At 34.4% G+C, this 23,320-nt stretch overlaps 10 protein-coding genes across 10 annotated transcripts; 5 read left to right on the top strand and 5 right to left on the bottom strand.

The window, feature by feature from the left end:
- Positions 1-100: 100 nt before the first annotated feature.
- Positions 101-2,058, bottom strand: I206_107827 (uncharacterized protein; the record flags this gene model as incomplete). The annotated part of the gene is made up of 8 exons (XM_019157871.1): positions 101-587; positions 677-792; positions 849-912; positions 989-1,104; positions 1,202-1,259; positions 1,343-1,450; positions 1,551-1,789; positions 1,897-2,058. The coding sequence occupies 8 exons, from the start codon at positions 2,056-2,058 to the stop codon at positions 101-103; spliced, it is 1,350 nt and encodes a 449-aa protein (XP_019009511.1).
- Positions 2,059-2,833: 775 nt separating this feature from the next.
- On the top strand, positions 2,834-3,530 carry I206_107826 (uncharacterized protein; the record flags this gene model as incomplete). The annotated part of the gene is made up of 2 exons (XM_019157870.1): positions 2,834-3,207; positions 3,347-3,530. The coding sequence occupies 2 exons, from the start codon at positions 2,834-2,836 to the stop codon at positions 3,528-3,530; spliced, it is 558 nt and encodes a 185-aa protein (XP_019009510.1).
- Positions 3,531-4,278: 748 nt separating this feature from the next.
- I206_107825 (uncharacterized protein) lies at positions 4,279-5,431 on the bottom strand (the record flags this gene model as incomplete). The annotated part of the gene is made up of 8 exons (XM_070203601.1): positions 4,279-4,303; positions 4,367-4,505; positions 4,578-4,587; positions 4,680-4,754; positions 4,833-4,845; positions 4,915-5,114; positions 5,194-5,214; positions 5,315-5,431. The coding sequence occupies 8 exons, from the start codon at positions 5,429-5,431 to the stop codon at positions 4,279-4,281; spliced, it is 600 nt and encodes a 199-aa protein (XP_070059702.1).
- Positions 5,432-6,013: 582 nt separating this feature from the next.
- On the top strand, positions 6,014-8,304 carry I206_107824 (uncharacterized protein; the record flags this gene model as incomplete). Its single annotated transcript, XM_019157868.1, has 7 exons — positions 6,014-6,108; positions 6,188-6,773; positions 6,851-6,985; positions 7,065-7,388; positions 7,463-7,502; positions 7,573-7,649; positions 7,717-8,304. 7 exons carry the CDS (start codon positions 6,014-6,016, stop codon positions 8,302-8,304), a joined length of 1,845 nt encoding a protein of 614 aa, XP_019009508.1.
- A 1,228-nt stretch (positions 8,305-9,532) lies between these two features.
- On the bottom strand, positions 9,533-11,724 carry I206_107823 (uncharacterized protein; the record flags this gene model as incomplete). The annotated part of the gene is made up of 6 exons (XM_019157867.1): positions 9,533-9,889; positions 10,059-10,584; positions 10,651-10,740; positions 10,796-10,946; positions 11,026-11,434; positions 11,566-11,724. 6 exons carry the CDS (start codon positions 11,722-11,724, stop codon positions 9,533-9,535), a joined length of 1,692 nt encoding a protein of 563 aa, XP_019009507.1.
- Positions 11,725-12,372: 648 nt separating this feature from the next.
- On the bottom strand, positions 12,373-14,268 carry I206_107822 (uncharacterized protein; the record flags this gene model as incomplete). Its single annotated transcript, XM_019157866.1, has 7 exons — positions 12,373-12,453; positions 12,625-12,731; positions 12,812-13,118; positions 13,212-13,468; positions 13,547-13,625; positions 13,761-13,913; positions 14,044-14,268. 7 exons carry the CDS (start codon positions 14,266-14,268, stop codon positions 12,373-12,375), a joined length of 1,209 nt encoding a protein of 402 aa, XP_019009506.1.
- A 361-nt stretch (positions 14,269-14,629) lies between these two features.
- I206_107821 (uncharacterized protein) lies at positions 14,630-16,328 on the top strand (the record flags this gene model as incomplete). Its single annotated transcript, XM_019157865.1, has 2 exons — positions 14,630-14,830; positions 14,892-16,328. The coding sequence occupies 2 exons, from the start codon at positions 14,630-14,632 to the stop codon at positions 16,326-16,328; spliced, it is 1,638 nt and encodes a 545-aa protein (XP_019009505.1).
- Positions 16,329-17,266: 938 nt separating this feature from the next.
- On the top strand, positions 17,267-18,348 carry I206_107820 (orotidine 5'-phosphate decarboxylase; the record flags this gene model as incomplete). The annotated part of the gene is made up of 3 exons (XM_019157864.1): positions 17,267-17,458; positions 17,549-17,660; positions 17,819-18,348. 3 exons carry the CDS (start codon positions 17,267-17,269, stop codon positions 18,346-18,348), a joined length of 834 nt encoding a protein of 277 aa, XP_019009504.1.
- Positions 18,349-19,006: 658 nt separating this feature from the next.
- I206_107819 (uncharacterized protein) lies at positions 19,007-21,013 on the bottom strand (the record flags this gene model as incomplete). Its single annotated transcript, XM_019157863.1, has 8 exons — positions 19,007-19,514; positions 19,608-20,057; positions 20,147-20,277; positions 20,347-20,474; positions 20,554-20,586; positions 20,642-20,724; positions 20,788-20,929; positions 20,986-21,013. The coding sequence occupies 8 exons, from the start codon at positions 21,011-21,013 to the stop codon at positions 19,007-19,009; spliced, it is 1,503 nt and encodes a 500-aa protein (XP_019009503.1).
- A 415-nt stretch (positions 21,014-21,428) lies between these two features.
- Positions 21,429-23,117, top strand: I206_107818 (uncharacterized protein; the record flags this gene model as incomplete). The annotated part of the gene is made up of 7 exons (XM_019157862.1): positions 21,429-21,727; positions 21,791-21,843; positions 21,896-21,999; positions 22,064-22,223; positions 22,292-22,398; positions 22,510-22,754; positions 22,811-23,117. 7 exons carry the CDS (start codon positions 21,429-21,431, stop codon positions 23,115-23,117), a joined length of 1,275 nt encoding a protein of 424 aa, XP_019009502.1.
- Positions 23,118-23,320: the final 203 nt, after the last annotated feature.

Raw genomic sequence — 23,320 nt, 5'->3', positions numbered from 1 at the left:
AAAGATTCGATACCTATTAACCAACGGCCCGCAATAATGATCAAACAAATTCCGCTTTACCACTAATTAAATAATTAAATTCAAATTCAAATTACAAATCTTACCTTCCTTCTAAACTTTGCCTAGCTTCTTTAATTTCACCTTCAGTAGGAGGATGATCAAAAACAGCTTCACCTTCAGGTGCACCAGGAGCAGTAGTTAATGCTCTATTTAAACTGATTCTCTTTATGCCATCTTCCAAACTTGAATCAACTGTACCATTTGATTGTTCATTAATTAATGTCTTATCTGATCCTTCTTTAACGTTTCCATTTGATTTTGATGAATCTTCCACAACTGCATTTTCATGAGCATCAGAGATGGCTGGAGTAGTTGGTGCAGGTGATTCAGTTGGTGTATTATCAATACTTGGAGGTGTGATAATAACTTTATCTACATTATCAATTTTTTCAACTTGTCCAGTAGCTACAGCACCTTTAATTGGATGTAATCCTTCTAAAGCAGCTTTTATACCGTTTCCTGAAGGTGGATAAATCTTCTCGCCGGAACTACTGATTCTTGATCCGTCAGGCGCGATATGACAGAATCTGAAATATAAAGTCAGTGTTAGTATCAGTCAAATACTATTTGCAACTGCCTTAATTGATGTTTAAATAAGGACTACACCCGCACTCACTCGGTAATGGTTTTCCAATATGGTGCATGCTGGAAATCAAATTCATATTCTCCACCAAATTCAGAATCTAGTTGAACAGCAGGTACGAGTTCCGTCAATTTTGGATTGAATCGAATCTACGAACATTCAGATGTTAATTAACCCAGATGATTGGAAGAAGGAAATCACTTACCTTATCTCTTGTGATTGGGTCTAAGAAAGGTGAGATACCGGTGAAAAAGGCATTAATCCACCATCTGCAGGCTTGATATCAGTTGATATTCATGAAACCCATCTTGGTTGAACAGAAAGTTCAGATAAACCTTTACTCACGGCATGTTAACGACCAAACCTCTACCTAATCGTTCAACATAATGATTTTGCAAAATGTTCAATACCTGTCTGGCTACGGCTATTGATGGGTTTGATTGGGAAGTAGCTGATTTGTACTAAATGTTGTAATTCATATATCAGCTTTATACTTGATTTTGCATTTCATAGCGTATCCCTATTAGAGCGATAAGAATCCGGATAAAGGCAACTCACATCAACGATGATGGCTACTTGTTCTTGTCCTGGAGGCATAAAATCGATAGCCCTTTCACTGTAACGTATATCCAGTTTTAGTCAATGAACTTAAGGTGGGATGATTCGATTGAATGACGGTAAGAGTTGAGAAGAGCTTACAGATGATAAATTAAATGTCTAATTTGTCTTGGACTTCTTTCTGTATTTTCTCGACCAGGTCTCATATATAAAATAGGTCTTGAGTCAAAATCAAATCCAGTTAAAATACTAATATTAAAGTATTTTCATTAGCTCGTAATTTAATTTCAATCATAAAGTCATTCCTCTTTCCAAACATATTTCTTAAAACAGAGAAATATCAAATTACATTTTACCTGTTTCAGCTTCAATTCCAACATCTTCAGGTTGAATTAATTCAGGTTTATATTCTCTTCTCCATTCTAATGTACCTTGAATACGTTTTTTAGCATCATCAAATTTCCATTTAGCTGCTCTCATATATCTTGGATGAGTTCCAGGATCATTTAAAAATCTTAATTCCCATGGATGATAAGAATCTGTAGAAGGTAAAATTAAAGTTTTTGTAAAAGCTTTTAAATCTTCAATCTAAAAAAAATAATTAAAATCAGCACAATTTTAGCAAATGATTTTTTTTTAGTTTCGCTCTGAATGGGAGAGAGAAATTATGGGTAAAAAAGCTAACTAATACTAACTTGTTTTAATTGAATTTCATCATATTCCCATTTTTTCTTAACGCTACTTTCTGAAGATGGTTCAGTAAATATTTCACTTGTAGCATTTTCTTTAGATTGTTTAGCTAATGAAGAAGAAGATGAAGAAGCTGATTTATTTGATCTACTGAAGAAAGATGACATGATAAATCAATAAATATTTATTTTATTTATTAGATGAAATTCGTTTGTATGTATGATGTAAGGGATGTAAGGGTTGATTTCTATTTTTATAATAAAAGATAAGGATATATATAATGAAGAGAAATAAATAACTAAGTTCGATTTGACGATTCCAGTAAACAAGGTCTACGTCGTTCTTATCAAGTTACAATTAATACTTGGCAAACAAAGATCAAATAGAGAATAGAAATTATAACCCTCGGTCGAGTTGTATAAAGAAAAGCTCAAAATTCAAAAGACCAAGATCAAACATGTCTCGGTCATGAAATACATCATAATCATCATATTCATTCATACGTCTTGACAATTTCACACTCATAGCGATGTATTGCATAAAAATGACGGCTAAATCTTACGATGATATGATTATGAACACCATTATTATTATGTGGTGCGGTTACCGTGTCGCGTAAACCCGAACTAATCTTAAATAAATCAAGGGGATGACTCACCTTTTAACAGCCGTGAGGCCGAAGTCTACTTAATTAGCCCACTTAGCTTAGGTCTGAAAGATAACCGTGATAACATTCTTAATTCCACGTCATTATTCATTTGATTCAAACTGCCACATTGGTTTTTGATTGTTTCACGCCATTAACTAGTAACTAAGAGTTGCCCCGCCTACCCACAATAATGTCAAAACCCCTTTCATCATTCTATCAACTCATATTATTATAATCATCTTATCTTTCTTTGAGTTTCTATTTATATCATCAATTTTTTAAGCTAAGCCAAAATGTCAATTGAAAATCTTACAATTAATGATGATGAGACTACTCAAGTCGATATTCAATCAAGACCTGAAAGAAAAGCTAGAAAAGCTTTAGAAGGATTAGGATTAAAAAAAGTAAATGGAATTCAAAGAGTAACTTTAAGAAGACCAAAAGGTGTTTTAATGGTTGTTGCACAACCTGAAGTTTATAAAGCACCTGGATCAGATTGTTATATAATTTTTGGTGAAGCAAAATTAGAAGATCCAACTTCTGCTGCTCAATTACAAGCACAAGCTCAATTAGCTGCTTCTTCACAAGCTGCTCAAAAAGCTCACGCACAAGGTGGTTTTAAAGAAGGTGTTCCTCAATCTCTTGAAGATTTAATTGGTGATGATGAGTGAGTAAATCAAATCATAGATTACCTGTTTTCAATTTTCTCAAGATTGAGTTATTATTGATTACTGATTAAATCTTTTTCAACTTAATTTCCTACTAAAACCATGATCATTATCTCGACATCAATAACTCACGCACAGAGCACCAGCTCTCGAAGATTCTGATAAACCTGCTGAAAAATCAGCTTCAACTGAAGAAACAGGTGATGCTAAAATTTCAGATGAAGATGTAAACCTTGTTGTAGCTCAAACTGGATGTACCGAGGAAAAAGCTAGAGAAGCTCTGAAAGCTGAGAAAGGGGATTTGATCAATGCTAGTGAGTGAGATCCATACTTTTTATTTCTTTCATCGATATAAAGAGTCCCTCCCTTCGTCGAGGTTTCAAAGCTAATTGTGTTTTTTTTAACAGTCATGAGAATCGGATAGATCATTCCGCCAATAGAAGAGCTTTAAGAAAGTAGAAAGGTGTGTTATGTTTCAACCTGAGGGTCACTTGACCGATAGCTGATTAACTTCGCTCAATGATGACAATAGTTATCAACGGGGGCGGTGAAAGAGCATTAGTGAAACAATCCTTCTTCAAGATAAAGATAGAAAGTTAAAAATAAAAGAGATGAGTTGGTAAAAAGCATGAATACCTGTGCATATATACGGAATTCATTGAACTCAATCAAAAGGATCACTATTCGTACAAGCTAATCACGACATTGGTCTGTTCTGTTATGAGACACAATGACCATTTGTCGATTCTATCGATGATATCCCGACCTGATTTAACATGAACAATTCATCAAAAAGTGAAAGAGTATTGCATAAGCTGCAATAGGTTAAATATGGTATAGTACATGAGATAAGATTGAATAATTAATACGATGGCATTATTCTTGACTGTCTATTGGAGATAAGATTATAATAATTCAGATTGATAAAAGCCTGTCTAACGAAGTTGCAACTTGTTCTCCTCATCGAATCCACCATTATAATAATTACTATCTCTATCACCCTTCATCCTTCATCCACTATGACACTGGCATCCACTAATATGCCTTCTGATCTATAAATACAACATATTTCAAGACTTCTCACTTGCGTCATCCCTAATGTTTTCATCAATTCAACCTTCAATTACTCGTAATACACATGAAATAATTGATACTCACTTTGCATTCAATAATGATAAATATAATGTCCAAGCTATACCGCAAGTTGATTGAAATGGAACACGATATTGAATAGGCATTAATTTAAAATTTATAGTTTGTATTAAAGGCCATACTTTCCAATTTGCTATTAATGCGGCTATGATAATGATTCATTGTTTCAGTTGGATTTTAATGACACACAAGGTTAGAAAAAAGATTTGAGGCTTACGCATATACATCTATGTGAAAATAGGAAATTGAAAAATTATTTCATCAGTAAAAGTTTTTTTCTTCTCTTCTGTTTTCATCATATTCTTTTATTAAAACTCACATCAGAAAATTTATCTGAAATACCTTGCCAATCTCTTCCTTCCATTATACCCATTGAAGTTATGAATAATGTGAGCTAAACGTATTAAAAGGAATATCAATTATTATTTTTGTTTAGTTTACACTCTTCAATCACTTTTTAAATAAAACTTACACCGAATGGAGCCCTAAATTTCAAATTTAAAAGATAATCAGTAATTATTATCGGGGTAAAACGAATAAAATTATAAACATACATTATTAATTGATCAGCAGCTACTCTCTTAGCTAAACCTAATCCTGCACCTTGTGTACCAATTTTGACTGGTATAGATCTTTCTAAAACTCTCATCCATCTACCTATTAAAGGTCCCATTGCCATACCATATATTGCGAAACGTAAAGTACGTTCAGGATCATATGAAGGAGTAGGTGAACTTGGTGTAGGAGTATGTAACTTTTATAAAAAAAAATCAAGTAAAATTAGAATTTAGCAAAAATTCTTAAAAAAGGTAAAAGAGTAAAGAAGGATTTACTAGCATAGTTGAAGTTTGTGCCTTTATAATATTTTGGGAATTAAAAAATTCTATTAGTTTATAATTTTATCCATAGACAATTCATGAAAATGACAATTTGGGAAATTATAAATAAACTTACCAATGCATCAGCAATTGTATTTAAAACACCATTTGTAATTATTAAAGTAGGTATAGGTCTACGATCAAAATTACTATTATAAAACCTTGCGAAATTTAATAAAAATCGAGGAGCCATTTTGAAAAAAAAATAAAAAAATAATCTTTCGAAAACTTTGCTTTAAATTTGAAAAATTGATTTAGCGAGAATGTCTTTATATAAAGATAAAATATTACTCACAATTTCTCCTTTTGATGCTCTTGTTGAATGACTTTTGTTGTTATTGATTATCAAGACACGTTGTTTTCTTATCAATTTGATTTATTTGTGATTGAATATGACCTTGATACGGGATGATCAAATCTCAAAAAGTTAGATTTCTATATGAGTACTAGTAATAGTAATAATACGTCATCATTGTAATCTTAATTTTGCACGTGATAAAGGAATTGATGGAACGGCGTACGCCCAGACAAGCGGAGATCGCCGATATCGATGTGATCATAAACTTATTCGGCGTCATTAATCAATGATCCGAATAAAGATTATCGGATGAGCCTTGTACGTTTATACAAATATTCTACCCAGATCAACTCGCTTCTGAGGGTGATAGATATCAGGTAAGGGGTTTACGATTCCCAATAACCTGTTGTATCAATTTGTTTTATTCGGTTATTATAGGAAAGTGGGAAAGAATAAAAACTTGAAAATTATGAAGAAATGGTCAACCTTAATCCTATATCAACCGTATCTGGTAGTTCTTTAATAGGAGTAGGTATAGCATGCGGAGGCAATATTTTGATAAGTCTAGCTTTGTCAGTTTATCCTTTTACATTTCTTGATTAGTAGATATCCTCTCTTTATAAACATATAGCTAAATCACCATGTATGTAGGACATTACAAAAGCTCGCTCATCGTAAAAATGAAGAAAGAGCACAAAAAAATCATATAGAGAATGGAAATAATGGTGAAGATGATGATGATGATGACGATGATGATTCTTCAACGATAACAAGTAATTTTAATATTAGAAGTAAAAAACAAAATGGACATATTCAAAATGTACCTTCTCCAATTCCAGAAGAAGAAACACCTTGTCCTTCACCTCATTCCCAACGATCTAATTTTGATGAAGATGAACAGAATCAAGCTGTTAAAGCATTACCTATATTTTTAGTTCAAGATTCCAAGTCAAAATCTAGTTCCAATTCTTTCAATTCACCTTCATCATCAATAACGCCTATAACGAAAACTCAATCCAAACAAGATAATGGAAATGATCGTTCTAGCCAAGAAGAAGAAGATCAAATTAGATTTAAAGACGATGAAGTAGAACATGGAGGTCAAGTTAAAGAAGGAGAATATTTGAAAAGTAAATTATGGTGGTTAGGTCAAATTTTAATTACTGTTGGTGAAGGTGGGAATTTTTTAAGTTATGGTTTTGCACCTGCTAGTGTAGTTGCTCCTTTAGGTACTGTAGTGAGTCCCAAATATTATTCAAAATTGCGATCTACGTTATCATATGACATATTGATGGACAGATTCACTTTCCTTAGGCCCTCATTGCCAATTGTATTTTCGCACCTTTAGTATTGAGAGAAAAATTTCATAAACGCGAATTATTCGGAATGGCTCTTGCTATAATTGGAGCTATAACAGTTGTATACAGTTCAAATGGATCTAATCCTAGAGTAAGTTTAAGTATAAAGTTCTTCAAGGCAAGAAGATGCGAATTGTTTAATTGATTATATCATTTTGACTTACAAATAGTTAAATCCAGATCAATTAATATCCGCTTTAAAAAGAATCCCTTTTATAATTTATACAATACTTACGGTCATTCTTTTAATAACATTAATATTACTTTCAAATTCATCATATGGACATAAATATCTTTTAATTGATATTGGTGTATGTACATTATTTGGAGGATATACAGTATTATCTACAAAAGCATTAAGTTCTTTATTATCGAATGATTTTATTGGTTCATGGAATTTTGGTATTACTTGGTTTTTATTAATTATGGTTGCTTCAACTAGTATTGGACAAGTTAGATGGTTAAATAGAGCTTTAATGAATTTTCAATCAAAAGTGAGTTATATCACACGATTTTAATTTACCTCTAAAAAAAACATTTGTGATGATTTATATGATTTCTTTTTTAGGAAGTTATACCTACTCAATTCGTTTTCTTTTCTTTAGCAGGTATGTCTTATTTTGCCATTACACTTTGCCTTGGGGAATATATTTGGTTAATTTTTTGATTGTATTTAAGCTATTATCGGTTCTGCAGTTTTATATGAAGAATTTAAAGATGTATCCTTTTCTTCTTTTGTAAATTTTGCTTTTGGAGTAAGTTCTATTTTTTATTTATGAATGTTTTAGACGAAACGAACTGACTAGAATTATGTGTTATCAGATTGCAACTACCTTTTTAGGTGTTCATCTATTAACTTCAACAACATCATCAAACGAATCATCTAATGAAGAAATTGAAGAATCAATAAATTCAAATTTGAATAGACCGATTTTACAACAAAGAGCAACTTCATCTGCTTCTTTAAATTTACTCTTACCTTCTTCTACATCTTTAAATTCAGAACGTACTCCACTTCTTATTTCATCTTCATCAAATTGGCAAATTTCACAACAACAACAACAACAACAACAACAATCACAACAACAAAATACAATTTATACACCAGGTTTAGGTACAACACCAAATAATAAAGTACGTTTAGTTAGAATTGGATCAAATGGTGAATTTTCACCTGCTTTAGGAATTGGTAGTCAAGCTGGATTATTATTATTAGCTACTACTCCACCAACTAGTGGAATTTTACATAGAGGTAGAAGTTCAAGTAAAACTTTGACACTTGGTACGAATCCCAATTCGAATTCGAATGGTATATCTGATGAAGAGCTTGGTAGATCGGATGGAGATTTAGATAAAGGAAAAAATGATCGAAGAGATACTTCACCTTCTAGACGGACTAATAGAGTGTAATTAATTGGCATGATTAGAAGGAATAATTAATTATTTTTGTATTGCTTGATGATTTGATGAGAATTATTAAACATTGTGATTTTACCTTTGTTTCAATTCAATTGAAACAAAGGCAGATTGAGATATGAATACAATTTTTTATCCATACCAAATTACATTGAATCGTTTGAAATTTAAAAATTAATAATAATAATTACACAATTCTTATATTATTAATGTTTATCAAAAACATATTTTTTTGCTTAACCAAAAAATATGTAGATGATTTTTTTGAAATTCTTTTTTTTTTTTTTTCCTTTCATTAATTTTGAGACCCAATCATACTTGTACTATTATAAATTAAACCTAATTCATTAGGTAAATAATTTGAATTTAATTTCAATTCATTTCCTAATTTTCTTGCATTTAATGCTAATTCTTTTAATTCTTTTTCTTCTTTTAATTTTTTTTTTTAATTTAATTTGTTTTTTATTTTTTGTTTTTTCTATTTCTTCTTCTTCTTCTTCTTTTTCTTTTTCTTTTTCTAATTTTTCTAATTTTCATTCATTAATTGATTATGATGATGAAGATTCAAATGATGAAAAAGAAATTTCATTTAAAGTTATTCTTTTTGATAAAAAACCTTATTATTTTAGCATTTATAATAATAATTTGGAAATTTAAAGTAATGATTATTTATTAAACTCACTTCATTAGATAAATTTGATTCATTATTATTTATCTTTAAAAATCATTAAGTTAAGTTTAAGTAAATTTGAATAAATAATCTTTAACTTACATTTGATTGATATGTTGAATTTGATTTATTTTGATTTTCATAATTACTCTCAGAATTGTAATTTTTATTTAAAATTGATTTAAAATTTAAGAATTTACTTGTCATTTTGTCTTTAAAAGTTTTTTTCCTCTTTTGTATGGCTTGTTATTATCCATATGGTCGAGTTCAAATACCCTCGAGATGTTCATCTAGCAGGGGGGTTATTCCAATTCATAAAATTCATAATTACGGAAAAAATCATGATTAACATGATAATAATTTAAAACAAATGAATAAACTACAACGTGAATGGGGTGTATGTACAAACGATAACTTATATCAATGGTTAGAAGGATGTCAACAACAAAACAATACTACATAAAGGAGAACAAACTGTATTCGCCTGATTAAAAGGGACGAAATTGCATTTAAGCAAATAGATTACCCTCAAACAAAATGACCAATTGAGTTTTAAGTAGATCCCCTAAAATCCTCAGCATGATTGGGATTTTGAGCTACAAGAGAATTTCTTTCTCCTCCTCCTCCTCCTTCTTCTTCACTTTCTATCGATTGATTGTCCAACGAAATCCCATTTCCTCGTCTCAAACCAAGTCCTTGACCATATCCGTATAATCTTTCTCTTGCTGATCTGAATAAGCTAGTCCAAGACCTTCCTTCCCGTTGTGCGTCATCACCTAAGATATCCTCTTGATTCAATGGTGTATAGTCCGCTGTAGTTGTTTGAAGGGGATTTGATACAGGGGTAATAGTTGATCCTTTGACATTTGAACCTACTGGTAAAGTCACATCGGCTCGACAAGTGGGGCACTAGGAAAAAATTAGGCATTTCAGTAATCGAACAATTGTAAGCGATAGCAAAACGCAAAATGTGAGAGGAAGTGCCTTGCATAATGAGGTTGAGATAACCGGATGTACGTTGGGAAATGGAAGAGATATAGGAATGTTGTTCATGACCGTAATGGACTGCTGAACTCACCAATTTCCTCCACTTCATCAACCACTCATCACATTCCTCTTTATGGAAAACATGACCGCAAGGTAAAATTCTAACTATATCTCCCCGACTAAAAGAATCCATACATATCGCACACTCATCTTTTGAAAAATATTGTCTTTTCACTCGGTGTTTTCGCTTGTTAGAACCTTCAGCAATTGCTGGTGAGCTTGAAGGTGGAGCAAAAAGTGGGTCAGGAATATCGATTGAGATTGCTGGAGGAGTGCGGACTTCAGATGGTGAGATAGGTGGAGGGGGTTGAAGGATAGTTGTAGGAGTAGGTGTTGAAGACGATGCAATCGGTTCATTATCGTCTTCATGGTCTCCGGAAGATTTCTGAGGTATAATGATAGAATGATTGTTGATAGGAGAAGTTGATCTGGAAGGATGGGAATGAAGAGATTGATCACATGATGAATCGTCCTTTTCCCATACGATATCAGGTGTCCAAACTCGTTCTGGAAGTGAGAGAACTATCATAGGTGGTGCTCGATCTTTCTCACGTTGTCTATGCGAGAATTAACTAGTCAGCGATGATGTAATAAGCCTCCTGGGGAGGAGGATATCGACTGACCTGGCAACTCTGATCCGATGGACAGCGATAGTAGCCAACAAGAATAGACTAGGCATTAACAATGCAAACGAAAGCAAGCTAGTCAAAGCACTATAACAATGTCAGCAAGGTTGAAACTTTCTACCTGTCGAGTGTATTGACTTACCCAGATTCATCCGATCCTTGACTAAGATCTACCCATAGACCTTCTCTTTCCTGCATGCCAGAAGAAGTATGATTTAATAATAAATCCCTTAATATAAGATATGAAGCCCTTGAAACAAATACAGAAGGTATAAATATTGTATCTGTATCTTCTATATAACATCGTACCAAAATATTTCTATTAGCCAAAATGATTATTTAAATTGATTTTGAAAAAAAAAAAAAACATACCAGGACTAAACATTGTTATTAAACCTTCTCTTTTTCTACCTTCTTCATCAGTTTCTCCACGATGTGAAATTGTATCACCAACAATAACAGCATTAATACCTTTATCTTGTGCAGCTCTAACTTTAGTTGAAAAATCACATCCACCTCTTTCTATTAAAACAATTTTATTACTTTCACCTTTTGAAGGTAATTTTGGTAAACGAGGTAAAGAATTAGAAGGAAAACAAGCAAATTGTGGTGATAGTGATAGTGAATTTTGATTTAAATTTGATTTAGGTAAATTATTTAAATTTTCAAATAATGAAATAAAACCTGATAAAGGTAAATTATTTTGAATTTGATTAACTGATGGGAATGCAGATGGTCGATGAGGTAAAGTTAAATTTGATGAAATTGATTTTGGACCAAGCTAAGTAAGTGGCAAGAATTAGTTTTTTTTTTGTTTTTTCGGAATTTTGCTTTTATTAGAAACTCTTTTGATTTAATGATTTATTTATTTTGGAAGTCTTAGAGAGATAGAGAAAGAAAAAAAATACTCACATGTACAATTACATTTCCTTCTCCACCCATTGATAACCATCTAGATAACCAACCTTGATTTTCATTTCCTGTTCCAGCTCGAGGAATGTTAAGTGGAACTTGACCTAAATCGAATCCTACCGTATTAAAGTGGTTTCGCTCTTCATTTGACGTCTCCATACGGTAGAAAGCATCATCCTGATTCGAGGAAGGTACAACCAGACTACAAACTTGTGATATCGAGAACGAGAAAACCCATATATGGGTAAATTTGAAGGGGAATAACATCCCATCGACTTTTTTGTGACTATACTCCTCTTTCTAGTTTGAGAATGTATTGTCTTACCTTCCGCTTTTATTACCTGCCATGAGCATATGAGAATAAAATCAGATGTTGAGTTGGTTCAAGTCAAGAATATCTTAAATAGTGATGTTTATGTATGATCAGATGAGTGAATGAGTCAATCAAAGGTAATTAATTGTAAATCATCTCACACAATCAATCGCATAATCGTCATTCTTTTAACCGATACGCGATTCTCCATTGCCGCCACTCATCGTCTTTGTAAACCAAGATAACACAAAACACTCTTGTAATTCGCTCTGCTATCATGACTGTTACTTAAATCCACTGCGTATGCAAAGGTTGCATGTATAAATCCCGATGAAGATGCATATCTACAAGCTTGCAATCCTGCAATAATACCAGTGAAGAAATGAAACTGGAATTCCTAAGCTGACTTATCTAATCCCTAATCTATGTTTTTTGCCAATTATTGTCGGTCTGGATGTGCGATAGTAAGCACGAATGACGATTCACAACTAGAATCACTCACAAAGATGTCTCTTGAGAACCTTGACAATGATGCTGGTGTCAGGGAAGGCCATGTGTTCGAGGGATTCAGAGTACTGCGATTCGCAATGAGGGTTGTCAGTTTCTACCATCGGGATCGAATGGTATCGAGCGAGATTGGGGGCATGGTAAAGCGATGGGAACGATCTAGAGGGAGGAAGGAGAGAAGCAAGAAGGTGTAGAGCAGGAACAATGCCGAATGAACAGAAAGTTGCCGCGATACTTACAGGAGTAGGAACATCAGCACCGGTGATTCTCTCAGGGGGAGCGTCAAGGAAGTCGAATGCAGGTGATTCGCAAATTTGAGCAATAATCTCAGAACCAACACCGAAAGCTACAGCGATTCATCAGCTTAGAATTCGGTACCAAAGTACATAGTCGGAGGAGGGAGGATGAGCCAAGAACTGAACTTACCTGGGAAACCACCTTCGACAGTAACCAAATGGTTAGTCTTCTTGACACTGTTTATGATGGTATCGATATCTAATGGTCGGATGGATCGCAGGTTGATTACTTCAACTTTGATACCTTCGTTTTTCTCGAGGAGTTCGGCAGCTTCGAGGGAGTGAGTGACCATCTTGGAGTGAGTAACAATGGTGACGTCTGATCCTTCTTTCTCAACCTTAGCTTTACCGATGGGTAACAAGAAGTCTTCGGAAAGTTCCTCTTTGGTGATTGGGAAAGAAACACCGTATAATAATTCGTTCTCAAGGAAACATACCTAATACCAGGAGAAGCATCAGTACAATTCCAAGACGAGACCGTTTGTGAGAAAGTGGCTACCTCGAAAATTACATCGAGGGGTTCCACTCACTGGGTTAGGATCCCTAATGGCAGCCTTCAACAAACCCCTACAATCGGCAGCGGACCAAGGTGAGATGACCTTCAAACCTGGTACTGAACCGTACCAAGCTGAGTAATCTTGAGAATGTTGAGCACCTACACCAGCAGCAGCACCGTTTGGACCTCTGAAGGTGACTGGACATGGGACGTTTCCTCCGGACATGTAATAGGTTTTACCACCAGAGTTCACGATTTGATCAATGGCTTGCATCGCGAAGTTCCATGTCACTACGAGGTTGAGCGTGGTCAATCAGTCATACAAAGTATACATGCTGACAACAAAGGACGAAGTGGAAAGCTACTCACTGAATTCACAGACAGGTCGGAGACCTGCTAAAGCAGCACCGACAGCCATACCGGCGAAACCAGATTCGGTGATAGGAGTCTATTTCGAAGAAATTAGCGAACGATCAGTATGAGCAAGTATGATAATGTGATCGTATGCAGAAAGCCCGTCAAGGGTGACTTTCTGGATGTTCTGAATGCATTTGAGATTTATCAGATCACAAAATCCACTCACATCGATAACTCGATCTTCTCCGAACTTATCCAATAAACCCTTGGTGATTTTGTAAGCACCGTTATATCTAGCTACTTCTTCACCCATCACGAATACAGTCTCATCCCTGTTCATCTCTTCTTCCATAGCAGAATTGAGAGCTTCTCTGACGGTCTGTGGTTAAGCAATTTGAAATTAGCTCTTATGCCTTTAAGTCATGATACTTTATTGATCTCGCTTAAATTGATCTCATCGTTGTGGGCTTCTTGAGTAGATTGACGGTTGATTGGAAATAGGAACATACCATTTGAGTGACACCTTCATCACTACTTGCTAATCTTCTTTGCTCAGCACCAACTAACCATTTAGGTTCAGATCTTGATACTCTAGCTAAAGGAGTGGTAAGAAGAGCATTTCGACCAACTAATTTATTAGCTACTGAAGAAGTTGCCGTTGTTGAACTTGATAATGCTCTAGCTGAAACGGAAGCTGGTCTAAGAACCTTTGAGACTGCTGCTCTGGAAGCCATCTTGCAATCCAGTACTAACTATTTTAGGAAAAAGGGAGAATGTATGATATAGGTATATGATAAATGTTGATGATTTTATATTTATTATAATAACTTTGCCATAGAAATGCCCCAGAGGAAACATCGACCCGGAGAAATTGATTCCGTTCCTACAATGCAACTTGCCGAAATAAACAATATAACAAAATAGCCGTCAATCACTTGAATATCTTTTAATCAACTTTTATATCATTTTATCCCAAATCAATAATAAATGATAATAGGGTGGAGGTGGATCATCTTACATACTTTTGATATATATGAATGATGAAATGTTCAGAAAGAAGGTTATACTTCTAGACATGCGATCATGAACATATCAATGCTACCTACACTACGGAGTGCATGTCCAAGATGTCACAAGTCCATTGCTAGTCCTTTAGCTGCGGTTGTAGTATCTCGAGGCTACTCGACCGCACTGTCAAATCACGATGAGGATACCGATTATTCCGAGTCATTTACCGATATAGTTGGAGAGTTGAAACGCAGAAAGAGGAAAGCCGATTCAAAGCGTAGGCAGTATGTGAGTTAATATAGCGAGTGAAACGGAAATGATAGTGACCTCTCCATCTGATGTAATATAGGGTAATACGTTCGTTGATCATATACTGGTGACCGTTCGAGGCGGTAAAGGAGGATCCGGAGCGGCTGCTTTACAAGCTACACTTAAAGGTGCAGGTCCTTCAGCTCCTTGTGGAGGTAACGGCGGATCTGGAGGATCAGTTTATCTTACAACTTCACCATCTCTTTCATCCTTGACAACATTGAAGAAACGAGTGATAGGTGGTCAAGGGTCTAGTGGATCTGGTGCTCATAAACACGGTAAAAGGGGACAGGATGTTATGATAACTGTACCAGTTGGTACAATTGTAAAAGAAATTCGTAGAGAAGGTGAAGAAGAAAGAACAATTAGAGAAGAAGAAGAATTAGATTTAACGGAAGATGAATTAAAAATGAGAAAATGGAAAAGATGGATCATTTCACATCCTTCTGCAGGAGGAGAAGTTTCATTTCAAGAATATAAAGATGCCGAAATTTTATTAAAAAAAGAAGGTAGATGGAAAGTTTTAACTCCTACTTTTGATCAAGAACCACCAATAGAATTAGATATAAATGAACCTATCAAAGAACCAATTTTAATTTCAAAAGGTGGATTAGGTGGATTAGGAAATCCTTTTTTTAATTCACCACGTATAGCATCAAGAGGTTTTTTACCACCTATTCAAACATTTGAATTTGAATTAAAATTATTAGCTGATGTAGGTTTAGTTGGATTACCAAATGTTGGAAAATCTACTTTACTTAGAGGATTAACTGGTAAAAAAGCAGAAATTGCAAATTATCAATTTACAACTTTAAATCCTCAAATTGGTGTTGTAAGAGTATTTGAAAATGGTAAATGGTCTGGAGAATTAAATGATGGAGTAGAAATTCAAGAAAGTTTATTAGAAAGAGAAATTGAAGATTTAAGTAGAACTTTAGGTGAAGAGTTTCCCGATATTAGAAATAAGGTTGGAGGAGGTAGGAATGATAATGTGGAAAAGATTCGATTTACATTATCAGATAATCCAGGACTTTTACCCCAAGCTTCTGAGAATGTTGGATTAGGACATTCATTTTTAAGATCAATAGAAAGATCACCTGTTTTAGTTTACGTATTGGATTTATCAAAAGATTCCCCAATAAATGATCTTTTGACATTGAAAAATGAGTTGGAAAGTTATAAAGCTGGATTAAGTGATAGAGCGAATATCATTGTACTTAATAAAGCGGATCAAGTTGAAGAACAAATTGGTAAAGACCGAATAAAGGAAATTAGGGAGGCGATAGGGGAGAAAAGTGATATAGTGACTTTGAGTGGGAAATATAATCTTGGAATTAAACATTTGGTCAATCTTCTGGTGGAAAAAGTTGGTACCGCTCGTGCAAATGCTACGATCGAAGCTGACGAGAAGCGAAAAATTAAAGAAACGAATACAAAAGAAGGCAATTCTTTTGGATTGAAAAGGCTTGAGGTATAAATTAGTAGAGTAAAATGTTAGATCACGATACCTTTTATATAAGTCTTCACACCCAAATTGGTATTTTTAAAATTGTTGTACATCAATAGCATATGTCAGAGTTTTAATGAAACGCCCGAAAGTCTCAATTACGTCTTCAGGTTGCATTATCGATATATAACTTTGCTTCTCGGCAAATAAGATTGGATTGTGATCGTCCATCAACCACAAAGTGATCTTTGTTCTGTAAATGATTGATCCGTTTGTCGGGTCCGATAGGTTTTTGAGAACTTGAACTTGAAAATCGGTGATAATTATCTGATGGGAGAACACGGTCGATCATTCAGTCGAAATAAGAGAAAGGTAATAACTTTTCTACATCCTTTTACTTCGTTCTTCGTGACAAGTATGATACCGAAAAAAATCCTCTTCCTCTTTCTCATTTTAGGATGTGCATGTCATTCAGCCTTTTTTTGGCTAGTGGATTACTACTACTACTCGATCTATAATAATACCCCAAAACGTGTTTATCATGCTATGTTATAGATTACTTTGGGAAATGCCACTGAACCCTTTTTCGGAGGTATTTTTGAGATTAATAGCAAGTTATCGTCAAGGAGACAATCGTAGTAACCGTGACCTTGTGATCCGGTTAAAGTGGATTTACAAAGTCATTTTAACATTTTTAATTTATATTTATCCAAATAAAAAGGACAAAGCTCGATATTTAGATTAACTACATACTATTACACTCTTTAAGTCATTTTATCAAAGCTTCTACCTTTTGTGAAGTTATCATCATAGTGCGACCGTTTCTTAAAGAAAGGTATATAAACTTAAGGAAAGAATTTCATTATATCAATCTCTTATACTCTTTTCAATCAGTTTACTTTTTGATTTAATTCTTATTTAATTATTTGAAGATATATAATTTAAAAAAAGGAAATCATAATTTCAAAATGTCACCTCATCCAACAACTTTAATACCTTATGGTGAAAGAATTAAATTACATACAAATCCAACAGCTATTAAAATACTTGAAATTATGAATAGAAAAAAAACTAATTTAGCTGTATCTGTTGATGTAACAACCGCTTCAGAAGCTTTAAAAGTTATAAAAAGAGTTGGAGCAAGTGTTTGTATGGTAAAAGTGAGTTTGAAAAAAATTAAATTGTATCTCTCAAAATAATATAAAGAAGAAAAAAAAAAAAAACTAATTATGTTTTTATTCATTTTTTAGACACATGTTGATATTTTCGAAGATTTCACACATGAATTTACAGAAGAACTTGTCAAATTATCAAAAGAATTAGATTTTGTTATTTTTGAAGATAGGAAATTCGCCGATATAGGTGAGTACGTTATTATTGATTTCAAAATTTTGATTGTGTTGCTTGATATATTCTGGGAAAAAAAAAACCCCTTGATACGAAAACCATGATTTGAAATTATATCGAATTTTGACATTCATAGAGAAAGAAATAATTAACTAATTGATTGATTGTCATAGGAAATACCGTATCACTTCAATATTCATCTGGTATACATAAAATATCATCATGGTCAGATCTTACAAATGCACATTCAGTACCTGGTCCAGGAATAATTTCAGGATTATCAAAAATTGGAAAACCATTAGGTAGAGGATTATTATTATTAGCAGAAATGTCATCAAAAGGTTCTTTAGCAATAAATGAATATACAGAAAAAACTTTTAAAATGGTAAAAGAAACAGATTTAAATAGAGAATTTGTAATTGGTTTTATTGCACAAAATAGAATTGATAAAATTGAATTAATTAAAAAAGGAGAAGATTATTTAATTTTATCTCCAGGTGTTGGATTATCTTTAAAAGGTGATTCTTTAGGACAACAATATAGAACTCCATATGAATGTATTTTTGAATCTGGATCTGATATTATAATTGTTGGAAGAGGAATTTATGGAATTGAAGGTGATGAAAAAGCTATTAAAGATGAAGCTGAACGTTATAGACAAGCTGGATGGAAAGCTTATGAAGAAAGATTAAATAGAAAATAAAGAAGTGAAAGTGAAAATGTCTTCAAGATGGGAATCTAAAGAATTTGGAAAGATTGTCATTAAATATGTTAAATTGCAAAACATAGATTATTGATAAGATGATTGAAAAGAGCTTAATAAAAATAGTGTCGAGTTTTGGAAACAAACAATATGTCCTGTATATAAACAAATACATGTCAACGAAAACAAAAATCATGAATCGCATATGTATATGGCACACTTTCACAGTTTTTGCGCCTTAAAGCGTTATTCAGATTAGGTCAATTCGTTGCGAGATTCTGACACTTGGGTTTCGAATGGTAGAAATACAATCTTCTTGTGAACCTGCTTAGCGTATAATAAGGACGGGTCATGTTATCCTCGAGCTTAATTTAATGCACTACGCACGCGACAGCACTCAAACTTGGGATTAGCGAAATGAATTACTCTCATGCCTTGACAATGTTTCTCAGGGTTGACATTGTAGACCTATTAGCGATTGTTCACCTTTGCCAAATTTGAAATTAAGTATACATCATGCTGATTTTAATATACAATCTAAATGATTATAATAATGGATTTCCACTTAAGTTCATCTTCGAGTCTTACTAATACCCGCTCAAAATTCAAATCGGTTCCAGATTTTCAATCTATACAAAAGATTTATAAGATGAATAGATTAATCCGAATCAATTTCAATTACATCATCATCAGTTCCATCTCCTTCATCAAACATGAAATCATCTTCATCTAACATCGTAGCATCAATTATATCTTGTCTTGATTTTTCTTGTTCTTTAATATCTAATTTTTGTTTTTTATTTGATGTTGATAAAGTATTTCCATTACCTAATTTCGACCATTTATCTTCTATTTCATTTTCTTCTGATTTCTCTTTACCTTTTGAAGGGGAAGAAGAAGAAGGAGGAGGAGAAGGTTGTCGGAAAGGTGATCTAGCTCCTTTTGGTGGTGGTTTTTTAAGTGTTTGACCAGATCCTCCAAATGGTTGTAATGTATTTCCTTCTCCATTTGCAGTCGTTTCTTCAGATTTAGGTTTTGGAACTTTTGAAGGATCAAATTCAATATATTTGAAACCGAAAAAGAATTTACCTTGTTCTAATTTTAATGCAGCTGGTATTTTTCGACCATCATCTGCTAAAGATTCAGGAGTAATTATCCTTGGACCACTATCAGATAAAAATATGAATTAGGATTTTCTGCTTTTAATTTCGATTCTAATAAAGAGCCAGGGTTCAAGAATTTAGGGTAAAAAAACTCACTCATTACGGTTAATCTTACTACTCTCATCAACCTGCTCAATCTTTTTAGCCAATCCTTTCCCTTTTACTTTCTTGCCACTCAAACTTTGCCCAACACCCGTGAAGCTTTCCTTAGGTCCGCTAGATTCCCCTCCTGATCTATTGGATAGACTTGTACCTGGTCTACTGGAGCCAGCTGATACAGTATGAGTTTCACTGAGATCGATCTTGAGTTTATCTGCCATCGTTGGGATAGGTGCGGGAGCAGGTCGAGGAGGTTCAACGTATCCTACTGGAGTTTCGAAATCCACCTCCAAGTCTGTATCAATGACACTTATTCCACCAGATGAAGTTTCTCCAGACACAGCATAGGTCTCCATGATGAGAAATTCGAATGTTAAGGAATTGTAAGTGATTTCGATTATGTCATTTTTGGTGAGTACAGAGTAAAATCTAAGTGCTGATTCAAGACTAGAATGACATATCTATATATCAGCTCTTGTTTGTCTTAATCTCTCTGACGGTCGCCTAAGCCGGAATTCTTGGGCTATGAGACTCACACTGCTTTCGCATCGGAAACTTGTAAAAAGTCCGTTGATTGAGCTTGAATCTTTACCATCTTTCCTTTTGGCAATTTAGCGCCCGTTAATCTGATCGGTTCCCCTTCTGTTAAATTGAGCGTCTTCATCATCTACATACCAAAAATATGGTCAGTGCACCAACATGGCAGGACAGCTTGAAAAGTGATCTTCCGACTTACCCATGCAGGTAGATGTACTATCCCTTCATCAGCTATGAACTCCAACACACCAGCGTGAGTTTGGTGCACCGTTGGATTTCGAGGATTACGAAGTTGAAATGTCCATGGAGAGGGGATGTCGAGCGCGGCTATTCGAACAGCTATTAGTATTACCCTGCGCTGTAGTGTTGAGAAATCTCATAGAGGTATTATATGAATTAAACATACATAGTTTAGCCAGAGCTGAGGGCGGCATGATGACTGATTTCAAAACCTTATCAGCTATTGCATGGCCTCTCAGCCAGACACAGCTTACTCTTTCCTCCATACATCAATTCCGGACGTTCCCTCCCACCCATTACGGCCACAGAGTAAGCTTTATAATATTCATCGTATGCTCTATTCGGTCATCAGAATCGACATTAGCCTAGGTTGAATGGTATAAAATCTAGGAAAACTAACGAGGGAGGCGGTGCTCTGAATTGATATCTTCCCATACCACCCATTCCACCCATAAGCTGATTTAAAAGCGCACTTGGACCAGCATTTACACCACCACCTCTTGCTCCTCCTAAAATTGGAGGAGTTGCATAATCGTATTCCTCTATTAAACAGATTAACTCCAGTGGCAAGATCTGATATCAATTGAATTGAGCTCACCGTCTGAATCATCATATCCGTGATTCATCTTGCCCCGAGCTCGATCTCTTTGCGTGCGCTAAAGGGATAATAGATGGAGTATAACCTTGTGCTTCTTATTCTAACAGGTCCTATGTATAATTTCAATGAAGATTAAGTAACTTGGATTCAAGGTGATGGTATAGCTTAGGTGTCGTCATGCTTATCACGTGACTGACGTCAATATGGTAGATCGATACGCGTGCCATGCCACGTTGTGAATTGTTGTTGCCAAGTTAATATAGCCTGAAGTTATAAGTTAATCTCGGGATTGGTGTAAATGAATTATTGAAGGAGGACTTGTGAGATTTCCTACCGCAAACCACAGCTGGCGACGACTCAAAGAGATATACAGTAGATTCAACCAGAATTCCATATAAATAGGCGTCACTCATTGCCCTAATGGGCACGAAATAGTAAAAGAAATGTCAAACCCATATTTACCAATTACTCCAGGTTCATCATCATCTAATATCCCAAATCTATCTTTCGCACCTTCAAGCTCTTTTAACCCATACTCCAAATCTACTCCTGATGGACCGATTACAAGATCTCGAACTTTATTCTACCTTAGTGTTAGAGATTCATCTTCTACATATAGTAGTAAAGTCAGGAAATCAGATAGACAATATGGAGATACGATTGATATAGGAGATGATGAAGAACAAATTGGTTTAATAGGTAATTCTTCTACTATACCTGGAAAAGGTCTACCTCCAAAGTGGTAAGCTATTGCTTTACCTCTGACATAACAAGCGAAGGTAGTATTTATAAATTGTTATGCTAGGGTCGATATAAGCGATGAAGTTGAAGAAATCCTATCAAGAGCTAAAATAAAGAGTCAGTCTTGTCATAATCGAGATAAATGTATTTGGCTGATGGATTAAGATAGTTTCGGTCTTGGATAAATTACATGCTAAACATGTATTACCTGGTTTCACTGATCGTACGGCTGAAGAAAGGGAAATTGAAAGGCAGACATCAGATATAACGAGGGTAAGCGCTTTTTATATGGATATCTCAAATCAGAATGACTGACTGATTCTATTGAGGGTTGTAGGACTTTAGACGGTGTACTTCGTTGATATCTTCAGTTCAGCCTACAAATCGAGCTACAAGAGTGGAGATTACGACTGCTAAGAATGTACAGAGGGGTTTAGCTCAAAAAGTACAAGATTTATCGGGGATGTTCAGGAAGAAACAACGTGTGTATATGCAAAGTAAGCTTTTTTCTACACTATCCAATGATCTCAAAAGTTTCAAATGAGCTGATTTTGTTTCTCACTAGAATTGCAAGGTCATGCTATCAAAAATAAAGATTTGATGGTGGCTTCAGGAGCTATAACGCTGAAAGGGGTTGATCTTTTGGATGAATTAGAGGAAGATGAACAAGCTGTAAGTATAAAGGTTTGGGATATTATCAGTGTGAAAGATATCTAGAAAGACATACAATGAGGTCTTTAAGTCTTTTTGAAAGGGTACTGATGTGTGACTATGATATGACAGTCACATAATCAGATGCAATCGCAGAGTCAGCAACAATCCACATCAGCAATAGATATAGATATACAGCAGCGTTCAAATGAAATCACTCAAATCGCTTCATCGATATCTGAACTAGCCGACTTATTTAGGGATCTGGGTAATTTGGTGGTGGAACAAGGGACTGTGCTGGATAGTGTTGAGTATAATGTTCAAATGACCGCTAGGGAATTGAAAGGTGCTGAAGAAGAATTGAAAGTAGCTCAAAGGTTAGTCTCACATCTCGTATTCAAACTTAGATCGAGTACTGAATAATGATATTTAGATATCAAGCAAATACGGGTCGACGTAAATGTATATTATTCCTTTTCTTGTGTATATTAGGTCTTATAATCATCTTGATTTACAAACCTCGATCTAATTCATCATCAACGCCTATCATACCTATTATCTCCTCATCGCCTACTTCTTCTGCTACGACATACATAGACGATATCGTGCCGTCATATAAATCAGTTCTACAACCTTCGGCAATGACGACTTCGAAGATGCATGAACATCCTCATGGTCCACCATTAGCTAAACCACCACCATTACCTACGAACAATGTACCACCAGTGGGCGGATGGTGATTATTCAGATATAATACTTTGACATAGGGTCAAAAATAAGATTGTATATAGTCATGCAAAACATATAATGTTCAAGTAATGGGTCTGTGCGTTGAATAACATTAATGTGTCCGTGCGCTCAAGGGTATATTGATGATTGTATCATACTATAACTCAAAGGTATATATAATCATCTATCATAAAATTAATTCACGCGTTTGATT

Source organism: Kwoniella pini, chromosome 11, assembly GCF_000512605.2.
Source record: "Kwoniella pini CBS 10737 chromosome 11, complete sequence".
NCBI classification, from domain to species: Eukaryota; Fungi; Basidiomycota; class Tremellomycetes; order Tremellales; family Cryptococcaceae; genus Kwoniella; species Kwoniella pini.
Note: the sequence above shows the minus strand (reverse complement) of the source record. Positions and strands in the feature narration are given on the sequence as shown.